This window comes from Anolis carolinensis, chromosome 3 (assembly GCF_035594765.1).
Source record: "Anolis carolinensis isolate JA03-04 chromosome 3, rAnoCar3.1.pri, whole genome shotgun sequence".
Classification (NCBI taxonomy): Eukaryota; Metazoa; Chordata; class Lepidosauria; order Squamata; family Dactyloidae; genus Anolis; species Anolis carolinensis.
The window spans coordinates 51,167,642-51,185,665 of record NC_085843.1 but is presented as its reverse complement, the minus strand read 5'-3'; the positions used below and the strand labels follow the sequence as shown (position 1 = coordinate 51,185,665).

General features: G+C 36.6%; 1 protein-coding gene across 3 annotated transcripts in view; it reads right to left on the bottom strand.

The window, feature by feature from the left end:
- Positions 1-18,024, bottom strand: part of LOC100567130 (ephrin type-A receptor 3) — a 267,235-nt gene that overhangs the window by 35,714 nt on the left and 213,497 nt on the right. For all 3 annotated transcript variants that reach the window (XM_062974904.1, XM_062974905.1, XM_016992540.2), the window contains exons 8-10: positions 16,428-16,530; positions 15,326-15,393; positions 6,678-6,803 (exon numbers count right to left, since the gene is read on the bottom strand). In XM_062974904.1, coding sequence (XP_062830974.1) covers positions 6,678-6,803; positions 15,326-15,393; positions 16,428-16,530 — 297 coding nt within the window. The remainder of the gene's footprint in view (positions 1-6,677; positions 6,804-15,325; positions 15,394-16,427; positions 16,531-18,024) is intronic.

Below are 18,024 nucleotides of genomic sequence, written 5' to 3'. Positions count from 1 at the left end.
TTAAATCAATGTTGCTAGCTGATTAAATGCTTGATGAACTCTGTTGCCAGTAAGCAACTCCCAAGGATGCCTCCAGATATATATATTCCACTTGCCTCACCTCCAACAGATCTTTGAAGATGCCAGCCACAGAGGCAGGTGAAACGTCAGGAGAAAATGCTACTGGAACATGGCCATACAGATCTAAAAATTCACAACAACCCATGCTGCTTTTTGCTTTTAGTTTCAGTTATATTTCTATACCTATTTTATATATCTATATATCCGGGGTCACATCACATAATCTTTATTGGGCCCAAAGGGGTTATGAATGGAAAAAGTTTAAGAAGTGGTGTGATAGACCAGATTCAGTCTGTCATCTTGAAGTTTCTGTTTTTGAATAGGAATTATGTCACCCTAAAATACAGCAATGAAATCATAAAATAAACTGGGCAAAAATGCGCTAAGTGGGACTTGTAAACATGGAGGAAGTTAAAAGTGCTATGATTTAAATCTGCTCATGATTTACATGATTTAAATCTGCTCAGAGGACACTGAACATTTGTATTAGTGTAGGTATTTGCTGCCTTAAATTGCATTTTGTAAAGAATTTGCAAACAGATGAATTGTAGATACAACAGTTTCCTCTTCTTAATTTCGAAAGTTTTAAATCACAACTCTCTTAAGAATGAGGCTCTTCTTGACATTCGTTTTCCTGTTAAGATAAGACAATGCTTCATGTAAGGTTGAACATTCTTTGCTGAAGCTTTTGTTAATGAAAACTCTGTAATCCATCCCTGTTGGCCAGATATCTTTATAGCTCAGGCTGCTCGATATGAATTCTCAAGGTATATTTGTTGAAGGAAAAAATGCTTAAGAACATTTATTTAAAGGTACATATAAGCATAGGTTAACACTGTATATGCACCAGATATACTATTGTTTCGGGCCAGAATTTACTAAAGTCACATCTACACTCACCACTTAGGGTGAGGTAAAATCAGAAGAGGAAGCCAGATGGGGTGAAGTCAAAAGAGGAAGTGATTTTAATGTGGAGCTGATTACAAGTGTAGCCCTAAAACTGAGTGGAGGCTTGGACAGTGCATATACACACCACAGGGGTTGACCTCCAGGATCTGAAATGTCAGTGGTGTCATGAAATAATCAGGGGTTTTTTCACCTCCTCTTAATGCAACACACATGTATGGATCATCAGAGCAGCCATCCTTGAATTGTTTTTTTCCATGTGACATGGTTTACACCTGTTTCAGAATATTCCCCAATGTTGCCTATCCCAGTTTAAAGCATTTAATTTGCGTTGCTGTGTGCCTTCATGCAGTGTATCACTTAAACACTCTTTTCAAGGTGCTTTCAATCCATATTAAGTAGTTAATGTAGATGTGTCCTAAGACAATTAGAGATGCAACTCATGATTGATTTATATTTATGATCCCCATGTATTCACTAATTTAGGAAAATGTATAGTGAATGCTATTTTGTCCTACATTAATAGAAGTGTAGCATCCAAGTCAAGGGAAGTAATAATATCACTATAATCTCTACTGGACAGACGTCATCTGGAGTACTGTATTCTGTTCTGGGTATCTCCTATTAAGAAGCTTATAGACAAGTTGGGGCATGTTTATGAAAAGGATGGCAAGGGTGATAAGAGGAATAGAAAACAAAACATTATAAGAAAAGTTGAAGGGGCTGGATATGTTCAAGTTGATGAAGAGAAGACCAAGGAATGATAAGATACTCTTCCGGTCTCTGAAATTAGGAGGAAGAACTGTTCTCGGCTGTTCTAGAGGTCAGGACCAGATCTAATTGTTTGATTTGGTCAAACTATTAAACCTGCTAGAACAGCCTAGATTGAATATTAGAAAGACTTTCTCAAAAGCAAGAGTGATTTAGCAATGATAATCTTCTAGTTGGAGACTCTGCATTGTCTTCTGATTGTCTTCTACTCTGTTATTATTGTGCCCCCCTTCAATTTATCACAAAAGAGTTCAGTATCTTTTATTATCTTAAGTCTAGATTTATCATAGTTAGTGACATAAACATCATAGTCATAGTTGCTGGTACCTAGAACCATATGAAATAAGTTGTTAGATTGCTGATAAACAGCTCCTGTTCCCTGAATATCTCCTTCCCTGATGATGAATATATCAGGGGTAGCATTATCTTCTTGATTTGAACTATTCTCTGCTAGACATTCCTTGCTAAAAGTGAATAAATCTGTTCTGACCTTCCTCGTCCATTACAAATGTCTTTGATAACTATTGCAACTTCTCTGTTTCACCCTCTCAAAGTCAACAGCCTTAATAATTCTTAACGGTTAATTATACAATAGTAAATGCTACAGCATTTCATCTTAAAAGCTTTAAAATGTTTTGAAAGCATTTAAAATGAATTAAAATGGTTCTTTAATGAGTGTTTCACTGCAGGCACCATGGGTCACTTTTACAACTGACAATCAAATGAGCAGTTAAAACTGTTATGCAATCTCTAATTAAAATAAGGACATACTTGTAATCTTTGTTTATAATCTTTGGATTTACAACAGGGGTTCCATTTCTCCCACCTGACTGCATTCCACTCCTTAGTACTAAAGAGATGTAAAGATGCTTTTAAACTGTGTTATGGTTCATGGATTGTTGTTTAAAAAAATTCTTGAAAACGAACACTGGAAAAAATGAAGTACATGCCCCACAGTGTTCTACTGTCATAAAGACCACTTTTAATATATTTTAACATGGATTCATAATTTCCATCCAACAGATTCCAATTTTATCTAACATTTTATATAGCATGATTATAAGCAAAATGAGAGAAAACCCATCTTTGCCATTCCATATACCTCTGCCTTTTGTGGCCTAAATGGATAATTTTGCATTTGTATTGGATTTAATTTTATTAAGTTCTGCCCAGTTTTCTAATTTACGTGGCTCCTTTTGAATATATCTTACCAAGAAAATTCCCATAAAAGGTTTTCTTTAGAGTTTTCATAAGTTGGCAATGAAAGTACACAACAACAAAAACAAACACATTGCTAGGGATTTAAAAATACTCCAAATTATCTCATCAAGAAACCACCTTGAGATTTTTCACATTTTTCAACTTTTTGTGTAAAAACATTTTTTTGCAAAGCTCCAATTTGTATGAAAATAATCAATATTTTATACAGAATACAGTGTATTTTGTGTGTATTCTGTACAATTTGTTGATCTTTGTGCAATGGCTTGGGTTTTTCACAAACAAATTTTCCTTCCCTGTGGTCGTAAAATGGAAAAATCATTAAAATATGTACAAACTTTAAAAGTTGTCTTCTTTGAATGCAAAAAGAAAAGATAAGAAGCAACATCTGCTTCCTGAAACTATGATCAGTATGCATGGATCTTTAAAAATCAGAAGCAGCAGTCATTTCTGAACAGTCAGTCTTTCCATGCATGCTGTGGATGAGTGTATGTCTTGCTTCACAGAGATACAATATAATAATTTTGTAGGTATACATTTTTTCCCAAGTTATGGAAACCTTGATGAAAGACAAACCACTTCTTGCTTCTATCTCATGCTAGAGTCAAAAATTCTTGAAAACCTTGGTAATTTCTCAGCAAATGAGAAATTTTGTGAAGATTTCTCTCAATCAAAAACAGACACACATCTTTTTTTATTATGAACTCTGTAAAACAAATTGTACAATGTATATGCCCATATGAATAGATAAACATAGATCTTAGTTTTGGTTCAATCTATCAATCGGTTTGCCTATGTCTCAGCACACCATTCAGCATTTGAATCACTTGATCTTTCTATCTGGGGCTAATCAGCAGGCCATGGTCAAAATGGAAGAGATACTTCTAATTCTGATACTAAGCAGGCTTGGTTTCATTAAGTGCCTGCATTTAGAAAGCGCCTGGTAACCATATGTAAGCCATTCTGCTTGGAAGCGGAGTGGAGTATGGACAGAATAAATAAATGAATGAGATGGGATCCTGCATACTAAAGTAGTATTCTGCCAAAATAAATTTGCTAGTCTTTCAGATGCAAATGACTGTGCTGTTCTTGCAACAATTCCCACTGTTCTGGAATTTATACATTCCGTGGTTTATGATGCCATAGTACTGAGACAGTAATGTCCCATTTTAATATGCTTGAAAACATTGAGGGTTTTGGACACAATCCACCAAATTTTCTTGCTTAACAGTACCAGAAATTAAGTCTTCTGAAACTTTGCAAAAAGCTTTTATACAGTTCAGATGATTAATAATATATATTTTAAAAGTCCTTCACTGTTAAATAACTGACACAAAACACTTTTTTAAAAAATCAATACATTGAGAAGAATTCAATGTAGTATGATGCCTATTGGGTAACAAATCATCGGTTACATCTTTTAGAAGAACTTGGAATGTTTTCTTATTACAACTCTTAGAATCCCCCAGTGACCATTTCCACTTTCAGTCTCCTAAAGTAATTTTTCCAAGTTGTGAATTTCAGTTCACATTCTAATAGACCAAAAAACTTTTAACAAGAGTAAAAGTAGCAACTGCACAAATGCTAAAGGCAAACACAAAAGACAATAAATAGATGAAGCACAGAAGAAATAAGTTACTTTCAAGATACGTCTCTGTATTTAGATTATTAGCTTTAAACCAGAATTGTCTTCTTATTATAAGATAATTCTGGTTTAAAGCTAATAATCTAAATACAGTCAGCCCACCATATTTGCGGCTTTTACTTTTATGGATTTGATCATTTGCAGATTTAATTAAAATGTTATTTTTTGTGTTTCCTCCAGTGTGAATCTATGGTCAACTTCGATCAAAAGTCGAAGGACTAGAAATTCCCAGAGAGGTGTTCTTTCAAGTAAAAAGTTTTATTCACATTTTACTCATTTTCACAGGAGTCCTGCACTCCTACTTCCAGTGAATATGGAGAGTTGACTGCAATATCTAAAGAAAAACTTGCAGTGGGCTTCATATAAAATAGATTCGTAAAGTTTTCTTGCCTTTTGGGGTAATGCCTGAATCTATTTTCCTCAATTCTTTGATCTCCTACTCACTACAAAGTCTCTGCAGTCTACCTATTTGGGATATTATTTACCTTATGTGTGATCATAGAATCATAGAGTTGGAAGGGAGCTCAAGAGTCATCCAGTACAACCCACTGCAGGAATCCACTGAGAAATTATGTTTAACCAGTTATTCCATTGCTTTCCTTCTGCACCTCTCCAATTTGCCAGCACAAAAGTAAAAAATCTTTAATCCAATGTTGCTGCATACAAGGGCCCCTAGACACACTGGAGCATCTTCAGTGGGTGTTGAACAGGCTGTGATGAGATACTCCTATATGCTGTTATGATGCTGAAGTAGCCTCTAAGAACTGCATTGCTTTTATAGAGAATCCATTAAAAGTACTCTTTGAGGCTATAATTTCCAGAATCCAGCAGACATCCTGTCTGGGAGTTCTAGCAGTTGTAGTCCATAAAGTAACATTTACAAGCTCTAGTTTTAGATAAATGTACTTTAACAGCTTCTCTGTGAAATGCATATTTTGCTTCTTTAGTTTGGACAAAAACGATGCTGTTCTCCAGTAATTTAAACATCTTGAGGAATTCCATGCATACAGGTGGGAATATCTTATGTCACCAACTAATATCTAGAACTAAAATGTTATTCCCACCTGCAGTTAAGGAATGCCACAGGCCATAGAGCTTACTGACAAAAAGTATCCTCTTACTAGAAGTTAGATATTTTTTGTGGTGTTTGTACAGAATATTATGGTGTGGCTTAGATTTATCTAAGTGAAAATACATTAAGTATTGCCACAAAATGAGAGCAAATGGAAATGCACCGAAGCCGAAAACTTGTAGAAATAATACTCCCTAGTGCTAATCACCAGTAATGGTTGAGACAGATCAGAGCTCTGAAATGATGAATCTATTTGACATTAATATGATGTATTGCCCATTCTTATGTATTACTTTATATATTTTGCTGGTGGTTTGTACATGTAAATTATGTACATGGAAAATGAATAATCAGAATATAATATATTATGACAAGTGTGTATAAATTCAGAGAGGGATGTGACCTTTGACAATTTCTTCACAAAAGGATCTGCTTCATACCTCTTGGTGTTACATATTCAACAGATTTTGCACTTCATGGAGTAGAAGTGTGGAATTTTGCACTTTCTGGAGTTTTGTGATGGAGGTCTCGGAAGTATAAAATGTAATGAAATGTGCATTTTCCATTAAGTATGTTTAAAATATGTTTTTAAACTTCTAAAGCAACATCAGAGTGTGGAAAAGACTGCAAAAAATTATTAATAGGCAGGAACACAACAAGTCAGGAGATGTTACAGCTTCCAGTTTGCTTTTGCTTGATCTTACTGCAAATAGCAAGATTTCTACTGTCCTCTCACCTTGCTTAGTGAGTTTAGTGCAAACTACTTTAATACTTCAAATACAGTTTGCAACAACTGAAGTAAGCTCAAGACAAAAGGGGGAAATGGGAAGAAGAAATTAAAACTGGAATGTTTTTAAAACAACTGAAAAATAGAGAAACAGAAGAATAACTGGGACTGTCTCTGAAAAATCAGGATAGTGCCTGCATCTTAAAGGTTCAGGTTCAGTGAGCTGGTGGAACAGGTATAATTGCTTTAATGGGAGAAAATATTATAAGTATCCTTACCTGCTCCAACAACTTTATCAATGGCTATGCTGGAAGAATCGAGTTCTTTGGCAAATTCATGGACAGCTTGACTGGGATCTTCATATGTATGTGGATCCACATATGTTCTAAGGCCGGGGAGTTTTACTGTTTAAAAACAAACCCAGAGAGACAAATATAACTTCAGTAAACAAGAATGATGAATGCATTATAGCAAAAAGTGGATCATAAGAAACTAAAGCTAGAATTTGACAGTATATTTCGGCTGGCCTCTAACTTTGCAAATGGAAATAAAAAAAGGATTTTTCTCTTCTAGCTTCCCATGACCATTAAAAGTGTTCTAGAAAACTGAGAAATCTGCTGGAACAGGGTTTCAGTGTCTGAAGGTGAGTCAATACAGGACAGTAAATCCAGGGTCTAGAGGAAGTCCTACATACTGTCCCAAACCCATGGAGAGACAGAGTCCACATGGTCCAACCAGGCCTTACCATCTGTGACACCATCACTGTTACTGGGCTCCACATTAATTCCTAGCTATCACAGTTGTACCTTCAAGACTAGTATCACAAGGGACATTAATTAAGTATAATACATGAAGTATCAACCACACTTGTGAGGATTATGTCACTCAGGGGGAAATTTCACACACACACACATCTCCTCCCTTGTTAGACTTGCTTTTTTTTCCTCCTTAAATGACATGGGACAAAATATATATCTTGTTAGCTTTATTCACTCCACCACATCTAAATGACATACTCTGCACAAGTATGATTGATATTGATGTATTGGGCTTAATGGCTGTCCAATGTAACACAATTAGAGTCTATATCTACGTCTCAATAGTGTCTCTAAATTTATTAAATTCTTGCCGTGAATGTTTAGTTAAAGTAGACAAGGGTTGGTTCATTGTGGTGTGTCTAGGAGCCAATTTTCTGTCCCAGTGTCCTTCTGGCCCAGCATTGCCTGCCAAAAAATACAGAAGGGGGCAGAAGAAAATATCTGGTTTAACATAATTTTTAATGTGAAAGAGAGTATAGACAATCTGCAATCTAAAAGTGAATTGCTGAAGTCCCCAGGACAGGTGATTTACATCCTATTTGTATGGAAAAAATGGTCAGCATCTTATTTTTGACCATTAATGTTTCTCATTTCATCAAATTATTAAGTAATTTTTTTCAATTGCATTGGTCACAACAACAACAACAACAACTACAACAACAACAACATTATTCTTAAAACCCACCACCATCTCGCTGAAGGAACTCAGGACAGCTTATATGGGGACCAAGCCCAGTATAAACAAGGATTACAATGTAAAACACAATTAAAAACATATAACAAATAAACAATGTAATTAAACAATTTAAAACCAGAAAAGTAAAAAAAAATCATAAAAACACATCAACTAACATCACAAGACGTAGTCGGAAAAAGTGGGCATGTTCCAAATCAAGAGAGAAGGACAAGGGCTGGTGCAGAATGCAGATTATAGGGCTGGGAGTAAAGTGTGGAAAAACCAAACCATAAATTAGGGATGCGCAGAACCTAACCAGGGGCTAAACTATCATTCAAAGGCATATTGGAACATCCAAGTTTTCAAGTCTTTACAGAAGGTGAACAGAGTGGAGGCTAATCTAATCTCCCTGGGGAGAGAGTTCCAGAGCCAGGGGGCCACCACCGAGAAGGCCCTCTCTATCGTCCCCACCAACTGTGCTTGTGATCAAGGCGGGAGTGAGGGAAAGGCCTCCCCGGCAGATCCTAGAGCTTGCGCTGGTTCATAGGGGGAGATACGGTCATGAAGATACATTCAGTATTCTTCCCCAAATTGAGAAGAACATATCTGATTTGCCTGCAATGTATTTGTAACAGACCAGGAATATCTTTTTAAAATGTTGCACACCTTATTCAAATATAATATGGCTGAGCACACAAGATTCCTAATCAGATATTTAAAGGTTTAAAACTCAACACTCTGGAGCTAGGCAGATGAATTCTCATTTTCCCCTTTCTCTCACATTTTTTTTAAAACCCTCATGCTCTTTCCATCCCAAATATGAAGACATTTTCATTCTGTGGTACCTTTGTATCAAAACCACTTGTAATAAAGTTCTCTTTCATTCTAAAATGAACATTTGTTCTGACCCAGCAATAATTTTTCATTCCACCCTTATTCTTTCTATTCAAGATTTGAGTCAGTTTATTAAACCATGGGTCTAAATTTGATTAACGAAGTATTTAATCAAACAACAAGAAAATATTCTCTAATTTCTAGTAAACATCTTTTCAGGATCCTATCTAGAACAGAGAGAATGTGTTTTGCCACCTGTAATATGCTGGTTTTCTATGGTCTGTGATTGGTTAAGAAATATATCACAATAAAACAAACAAGAGCAGTAGTTAAAACATGCACACATAAGAATAGTGTACTGCTCTAGATTTAATATCTTATAAATGTTCGTTGTGATTTATGTTGGGCTACATGGTCCAGACACCCTCCTCCGCTTTGTTAAGAAAACAAATAGAAAAGAAAAGACCAATTTAAAACCTTTGTAGAGTCAGTACTTTTGCTCCCGAATTTTTCATATTTTTTTGCTCCAAAGGGTATGCATTATCAGCTGATTGGAGATTGCAAATAGAATAATCTGTTCACAACAATTACTTAAAAAAATCCATATAGTAAGTAGACTCTGTCATGAGCAGCAGATAATAAACACATGTGCATGTGTAAAGCTACACCTCTTTACAGCTCCTTCTGTGCAAGCATCATTATTTCCATTTCCATTTCTCTATCATGAATTGCCCTACGGGTAGTAAAAAGGTAGAAAGGCTTCAGCCAGATGTGGGCAAACAGAGATGGTCTGAGGAGGTAAAATGTATTTCTGCTTCTTTGAAGTGATATTATAGGATTCGAAATAAGGCTGCAGGGAACCGTTCACAGCTAAGACATTTTCTCCAGAAATCCAGAATCAACAGACTGAAATAAACCAGCTGCTACAGGCTGAAGTATAGAAAGTTTATTATAGCCCTAGAAGTACAAGGAGATATTTGATCCCACTGCTGCAAACCCAGGAGACCCTTGCATGCAGTGTTTGCAGCTACTTGCACTCCACCAACTTAGTCCAGATGAAGGCCAGGTATTCAGGTTTATACTGCTTTAGTGGCAATTTAGGGGAAACTTACTGGTCTTGAATGATCCAGTAGTAGCTACAAAAACAACCGACAAAAAACAGGGCTGATGGATCACTGGTTCTTTACAATCCTTTACCATTGGTCATGTTGTGTGGAGACAATGGGTACTATGGACAAAAATATAAAGAGTTTTGAATGTTCCCCAACTCTGCCTTAAATGTTAGCTGTTAAATGAATAATGTGGATAGCTCTGAGATATGCCCTATTACATCCTAAAGCAAGACAAAATGTAGATATATGTGTTGAATCATCTTTTTAAAAGAAAAAACAATTAAGCATATATTTTAACATAAGGTAAAGCAGAAGATTTATATTGCACCAGGAATCACTTCAGAAACCTGTTTCAAAAATCAGATGTTACTTCAGGAGCAGATTTAATAATAATAAAGGGATGATCTCTGACTATGTTCAGAGTTGGCTTCTTTTGGCACCAAATAGTCTAACAATGGCGTCTGATATTAGGCTTTGATTTCCATGAATATTTGAGGAAACCTCTTTTAAGAAACCCTTTTTTTCCCCTTCTTGGCATAAAATGTGTAAATTGAGAATTGTTCAGTCACCAATCTGTTGCTATAGGGACAGAATATTTAATATGTATAAATCATGGGAACAGAATTGCACTTAGAAAGAAGTCAAAATATTTAGGAAATATTTGGAAGTCTTAACTATACATTCAGTAAATGCCCACATTTTTTCCATAGGAGATCTGAAATTGTTTCTGATATTATAGTCAGAACATTATTATAGAACACAAAAGCAGAAAACAAGTGGCTAAATCCACAGGAATGTAACTACTCTGACTAATTCAGAATAGTGATTGTGACATTTCAGTGTATAGGAGCTAGGAAAACATTTTTTGACCTGTTATTTATCCAAGACACTTTTAATATGGCTGTTTCTGTTTTATAACCTAATTAAATTTGAATAATGAAGAACTTGTGAAGGGGGGCACATATTTCCTCAGTGGACAGCTAAGCCCAGTGTGTTAACTGTTGGTGAATGGCCCTAAGTAGCTTCATATCACAGCTTGTATGCTTGCAATAAAGAAAGTGCAGGCACATTCCAAAGGGAAAAGGCTGCGGGGGGGGGGGGGGGGGGAGAGACATTTCAGTCGTCCCAATAATTAAGCAGAGATCTCAGTTTCAGTAGTCTGAAAGTTACATATAAGGGACTGCTGATGTAAATTCCAATATGATTTTCAAGTAACATATAAAACTCACAAGAAATGTTTCTTATGATTGAAAACAATGGGGAAGCATGGCGGTTATGTTTATCTCAAACATTTCACACCAGCCTCTGAGTTCCAGAAAATTCTGGGGCAAGGTGATCACATTTATCCAGATTGAAATGGAATGAACTTCTCCTCCATGATGGATGGAAGAAAGCAACAGTCTGTGCCCTGTGTGTGTGTGTGTGTGTGTGTGTGCGCGCGCTATTGGTGGTCTTTGGTCTAAAGCAAAGGGAAGCAGCCCTCATCCTCCTCATGAGAGATATAGCAAAACAGACCGCAAACAATCAGAGAATCAGGGCTGAGGGCATGTTTCCTGTTCCACATTTCAAGCCGTGATGTCTAGAATAAAAGACAGTAGAAAGGGAATACAGTGAAATATGTTGTATCAAGCAATCTATTTTTTATACTGAGTAGTAAGAACTGATGGAAATACTGCTCAGCCCAGTATTTTCTTTCTCTCTCCAAAAATTCTTCAAACTAGACTTTATATTTATTTAGTATGGTATCTGATTAGATCACATTAACTCCACTTCAGTGAAAAACCTAGAGGCAGAACAGCAAATGATACTCAGTTCATATCCCAGTCAAGGGATATTCAGAAACAAGGCAAGCTATTTCAGAACATGAGACAGAAAATGTTACATCTATCCACATTATCCATTTTTATCACCCTCCTTCAATACTAACTTAATAAATGTGTTACGACCTTCCGTAACACCCCCAAACTAGTAGTCTGAGTCAACTGCATCACCCTGTGTATTGATTGGACTGACCTTGTGTAGTGTATAGGATTAGGATTCAGGATTGCATGAGAAATACTGAATAGATGCCAGACATTTAAGTAGCCCTCATCTCCATTTCAGGGAGAGGGCACCTGTTTGGACAAAAGTGAGCTTAATAGTTTTATCATCTGTTCAATAATGGATGCTGGCATTCAGCAATATTCATGGGCATGTATTTCATGCATGCGGATTGGTCCTCAAGTTACGAGAGTCAAGATGAGAAATGTGACTTGATCACCATGTTTTTACATTGCTCACTACAGGGGATAGGGAGGCTGCCAAAAACGTCCTTTGCAGAACTCAATGAAATTCATCTTTTTTCCACATAAGAAAACGTTATTGTGCTATAATGCATCATTTGTTGTTGCATGGCAAGGGGTCGCAGCACAGGGACCAGCTGTTGAGACTTGTTAGTGAGAAGCATTGCTTGGCCTTCTATGATACCAGAAAACAAGGGCATGCTCAGCAGGTAGTCCTATTTTGAGAAACTGTTCCCAAGTTGACTGAGAACAGTTCAGATCAGGCTTATTAGTAGATGATTTATTCTGAAGGACATATTTTTCTTGACTCTAAAACACCTGTCATGAAATAAAAGAAACATTTAAAACAACTAGAAACATGGAATGCAGTTTTGACAAATAACTGTAAGGTTGTATCCAGTATTAATTTTATATTAGTGGAAATGCACAGATGTTGGAATTCTGTTGCAAGGAAAGCTCGAATGACTTCCTTCTTGTTGTCCTCCTGGTACCTTGGAAGGTCTATTTTATTCAAGTGAGCTTTTGTCAACTGTTTCGGTGTAAATAAAAGCACCTATACAGCTGGGTGCTGTACGTTATACTGATATGCCTTTAGACTGTTTTCAATTCAATTGACATGTAATATTGTATGTTATTTGTTGTGAAGTTGAGTTCAAATTATGGTTACCCTATGAATGAGAGCCGAAGGCATCAGTCGTCCTGCTCAGACCTTGCAAATTCAAAACCATGGCTTACTTCACTGAATGAATCCACTTGTGATCTGGTTTTCCTATTTTCCTACTGCCCTTCTCTTTACTGAGCATTATTGTGTTTTCCAATGAGCCATATCATCTCATGATATATCCAAAATATGACAGTCTTAGTTTAGCCAACTTGACTAAGATCATTAAAAATAATTTATATCCCACTTTCTTTTCTTAATGAGACTAAAAATAATTTCTTTAAATCTGTTTTAATGAAATAACCTTTTGTGCCTTTATTTGTACTTATGTTTTAAAAATATTTTTGAGATTCCCTCAAAAGTGGGTTATAAATAAAACCAAAATGAATAAATAAATACATTTGGAAAAATGGTATACTATGCAAAGAATTACAGTGGAAAGTATCAATGAAAAAGAAAGCCACTGACAAGTGACCAGAAGTATCTTCTGATGGTGATGAGGAACTCATGCAGATCTCTAGATTTTGTTGACAGGCATTTCCCAGCACCCATAGCCAGTGTAGTTCATGCTGAGAAATGATGAGAGTTGCAGAACAATAATATTTAGAGGGCCATGTGATTCCCACTGCTGTTCTAAGGCAAAAGGGGCCGGGCTGTGGCGCAGGCTGGTGAGCAGCCTGCTGCAATAAATCACTCTGACCATGAGGTCATGAGTTCGAGGCCAGCCCATGGCGGGGTGAGTACCCGTCAATTAAAAAAAAAAAAAGCTCCTGCTTGTTGCTGACCTAGCAACCTGAAAGATAGTTGTATCTATCAAGTAGGAAATAAGGTACCACTTATAAAAGTGGGGAGGCAAATTTAACTAATTTACGACGTTGGAATGAGGAAGTGCCATCACAGTGGATGATGAAGCAGCTGCTCCCCCCTGTGGCCAGAATCGAGCATCCCCTCAGGAGAAGGTTAAAATGCCCCTGTCTGTTTCTGTCTCGGTTCTATGTGTATATGGGCATTGAATGTTTGCCCTATATGCATATAATGTGATTCGCCCTGAGTCCCCTTCGGGGTGAGAAGGGCAAAATATAAATACTGTAAATAAATAAATAAATAAATAAATAAATAAATAAATAAAAGCACTCTTAGCTACAAGTTATTAAGATTATCATATCCAAATATCTTTATCTCATTTTTAAGCCTACTCCAGTATTTTATCTAAACAATTCTGTGAGAGAAGTCAGATTTTATAAAGGGATCTTAATTATTCTTGTTGATTCCAGGTTTATTAATTTAACATCTTTCTTGAGAGGAAGTAGAAACACAGCATTGGATTAGAATTTAGACAGAATCAGGGAAACAGAGAGAAGTAGAACTGAGAGCTACAGTTTGGATGAAGTTTGGAAACCTGATGCATGGTTAGTGGATTTGCTGTTTCATGCAGGCATGTTGATTTGCTCCCAATATGCTTTGCTTGTACATGTGAAAACAAATACAATATTATGAAGATCTCTTAACTTGCCAGTGCTCTTATCTAATGAAACTAGCTACCTTATCAGATGGCTGGTGGCAGAAGGAGATGGTGGTCCGCTTCACTGCAAGGTGTGAGGAATCTGGTGTCCCACACCTCACATCGTCTGCCTCGCTGGTCACATGGGGAGAAGTGTGGACCGTGTAGCTTCCCCCATAGATTGAGCAACACGGGAAGCCTCCCATATTGCCAGGGCAGTGGTGGCACACCAATTCCATCCCTCTGCACCTACGGAGCCAGTACGTCATCATTTGATGAGAGCCAGCCGGCTCCATTCGTGCTTGCGCCGAATCTAGCCCCATATGATGAGGTTGTAATATAGCAACCCTAACTGGCTATACTAGACAAGCTAAAATTTTGTAACCTCCTAGTGTAAAAATATTAAGTGATACTTCAGATTATCCTATGCTAAAATAATGCTTAAAATGTGCTAATTGTGTGCCAGCATTATTGTTATGTGTCTAGGCTGGATTTTTTATTCTTCTACTAGTATATATTAGCAAGCAGAGCAGTTCTGTTGACAAGCTGATCTGTCAGCAGATCTTTAAGATCTGTGTCTAACATACATATGATTGTGTGATTTAAAACCACTTCATAATTTTGAGGTGAGATTATGCTATGAATTTCTAATCTTGAATATATTTACAATATATTACTCCCAATGAACACAGTGGAACCTAGTTGTAATTAAACATAGTTAAGTCTGAGTTAAATATATTATAGTGCTACCTTAAAATTGGCATAATTTGAAAAAGCATATGTTTAAATTTCTTGTTTAGCATGTTTAGGGTTTATCAATCTCACATACAGTTGAAATGCAATACATCTTAGCTCTTTGCCATGTGTGATACCAAAGACGAGAACACAAAATTGAAAACAAAGATGGTGTGAGGTAGGATTTCTTTTTACAACAAAATGTTTGAGCTCATTTCCTGTATCATAACACAACTTTATTTACAAGGACAGAGACATTTGGTTAATACATTTTTAAAAAATCTTAATATATGTTTCTGTAACTTACAATGCCCATTACCAAAGTAGAGTCTCTTCTCATCAACTCCATGTTTTGATTTACTGTGACTACAGAACCTACAAGCAATAAAAGGCAAAAACATCAGAAATCTAACTTTTTATGCACTGCTTGCACGTAAAAACAGAATGAAATGTTTTCCCTGAACAATTAAGTACCTGTTGGAAATTTTAGTACCGGTTATGTTCTCTGAACCCTACAGGCTGCAATATGTTCTGAGGGAATTTGAGGAAATTGGCTAATGAGACTATATGTTGATTTTTGACCCTTCCAGTTTAGTTTTACAGTTGCCCGAGAATGTGTTTATAGCTCTTTTTAACAAGTTCTGGAGGGCTTGTGCTACTATTGTTAGCAGCCTCGTTACTATGTGTAGTTCTGCCATTACTTCCTGCTCTTGGGGGTGAGCCGGAGATGAAACCCAGCCATTAGCAAGAGAGGGATCAGTCAATCTCCAGTCTGAATCAATTTCTCCTTCTCACTTCTCTCTACTAATCTGTGATTTTTTTTTAAAAAACCCTGAAGGCTGAGCACAATACTCATATTTAAATATACCTTTCTGAATATATTTTTTCACAGAAGTAGATATTTCAAAATGTGTTGTCAAATATTTGCAGAATTGATATATCAATGTTTTTATTTATTCATGTATAACTTCCCTTAAAGACTATACCCTCTTCTCAGTACCCCCATCATTTATTCAATTGAAATTAAGAATAGGATTCATTATTATTGATGGCTTCACATGAAGTTCAGGAATGTATCACCTGAAAATATGGTGGTTGTACTGTATAGATTTCTAAATCCATTTCATTTTAAAATATACATATGTTGTTTTGTTTTTATGGGGGCTTGTGTGTGTGAGAAGTAAAAACACAAAAAATCAGCTAAGAGTGAACAGAAAAATCTGAGGCATGGCTGTATTGCTTATCCACACATTATTAGAAAAGTTTGTATCAGGTCTGTTTTGCTTCAACATGCAGACTGAACAAAATCCCTACATATTGCCACTCCCAAACCTTGGTGTCACTCCTCATTATTCTAATGAAGCATTTAAGCAATGGAAATAGATGTATAAAACATATGATGAACTAACCTCCCAATCAGAATGTAAACGACAATTGTTAGCAGAATAATTGCTACTGCAGCTGAAACGGCAATCATGACAACCTGGCTATTCTCACTGGAGATGGAGAAGGCTAGAAATTAAAAGGAAAGAAGTATGAGTGAAACAAGAAAAGCAAAGCACATTCAGTATATCAATACAGACAAATGAATGCAATGGATAAGGAGAAAGCAATTATAGTATCACTTTGTTCTTGAGAATGATGCCTTTTTGCAGTTCGTAAATAATAAGGGTATTGTGTGTATGTGTTCAAGTCACTTGTCAATTTATGACAACCCCCATGAATTCCTGAGGGTTTTCTTAGGCAAGGATTACTCAGAGGATGTTTGGTTAGCTCTTCCCTCTAAATATAACTTAAAGGGCCTGGTGTTCATTGGTAATCTCCCACTGATAGTCTCCCATGTAAGGGGAAGTCATAGGGAGGAAGGAGCAAGCTTGTTTTCTGCTGCCCTGGAGACTAGGATGCAGAACAATGGATGGAGACAACTAGGATGGAGACTAGGATACAGAACAATTCCTACAGGAAAGGAGATTCCACCTGAACACTAGGAAGAACTTCCTAACTGTGAGAGCTGTTCGGCAGTGGAACTCTCTGCTCTGGAGTGTGGTGGAGTCTTCTTCTTTGGAGGCTTTTAAGCAAAAGTTGGATGGCCATCTGTAGGAGTAGTTTGAATATGATTTTCCTGCTTCTTGGCAGGGAGTTGGACTGGATAGAAGTACTAACCAGGATTGACCTTGCTTAACTTCCAAGATCAGCTGGGATCTGGTACTTTTAAGGCAGGCATTCTCAAACTGTGGTCCTCCAGCTGCTTTGGCCTCCAACTCCCAGAAGCCCTAGCCAACTTGTTCAATGGTCAGGAATTTTGGGAGTTGGATACCCAAATAGCTGGAAAAATGCAGTTTGAGGATGCCTGCTTCAAGGTTCCTATGTATTTGTTTAACAGGACAGCAGCAATGGAAAATGAAAATGTTGATTAGATCCGGTATTGTCCTTTCACATACCAGAGTTTATTGTTAGATTGAATTTAGATTAACATTTGCTTGCTTACACTCACTCTTTGCTGAGTCATATGTTACTCTTAAGAAGTTTGTATAAAGTATTATTTATGGGGCTTCCTGATTCTTGGAAATTTTTCACACATCCATTCCCTTCCTATGTCACTCAAACCTGAAAATGCTCTCTTCTTTCTCTCCTCATGTGTTTAATCATGCATATGTTTTTGTAAGTAAAGATTGTTTTATATATTGTACAAAGAAGATTAAGCATGTTTTCTTTTCTCTGCTAGACCTGTGTTTGTGTGCCTATGTGTGGGTATGTGTTTTGGCTTCAGACTGGTTGTTGCTCAGCTTTTGTTTTGTCAATGCATTACTATATTTGAGAAATACTGTATAATCTTTCAGTTTCCAATACTAACCTGGCTTTTCCTCCTTAGAAAACCAGCAGAACACAAGGAGGGAGACACTCTATTGTGCTAGAAGGACTGTTTTTCTGCATACACAAGATTCAAACTGCTGCTTTAGCTTATTTTTCCAATAATTTAAAATTAAATTAAAGACCTTTAAGGTA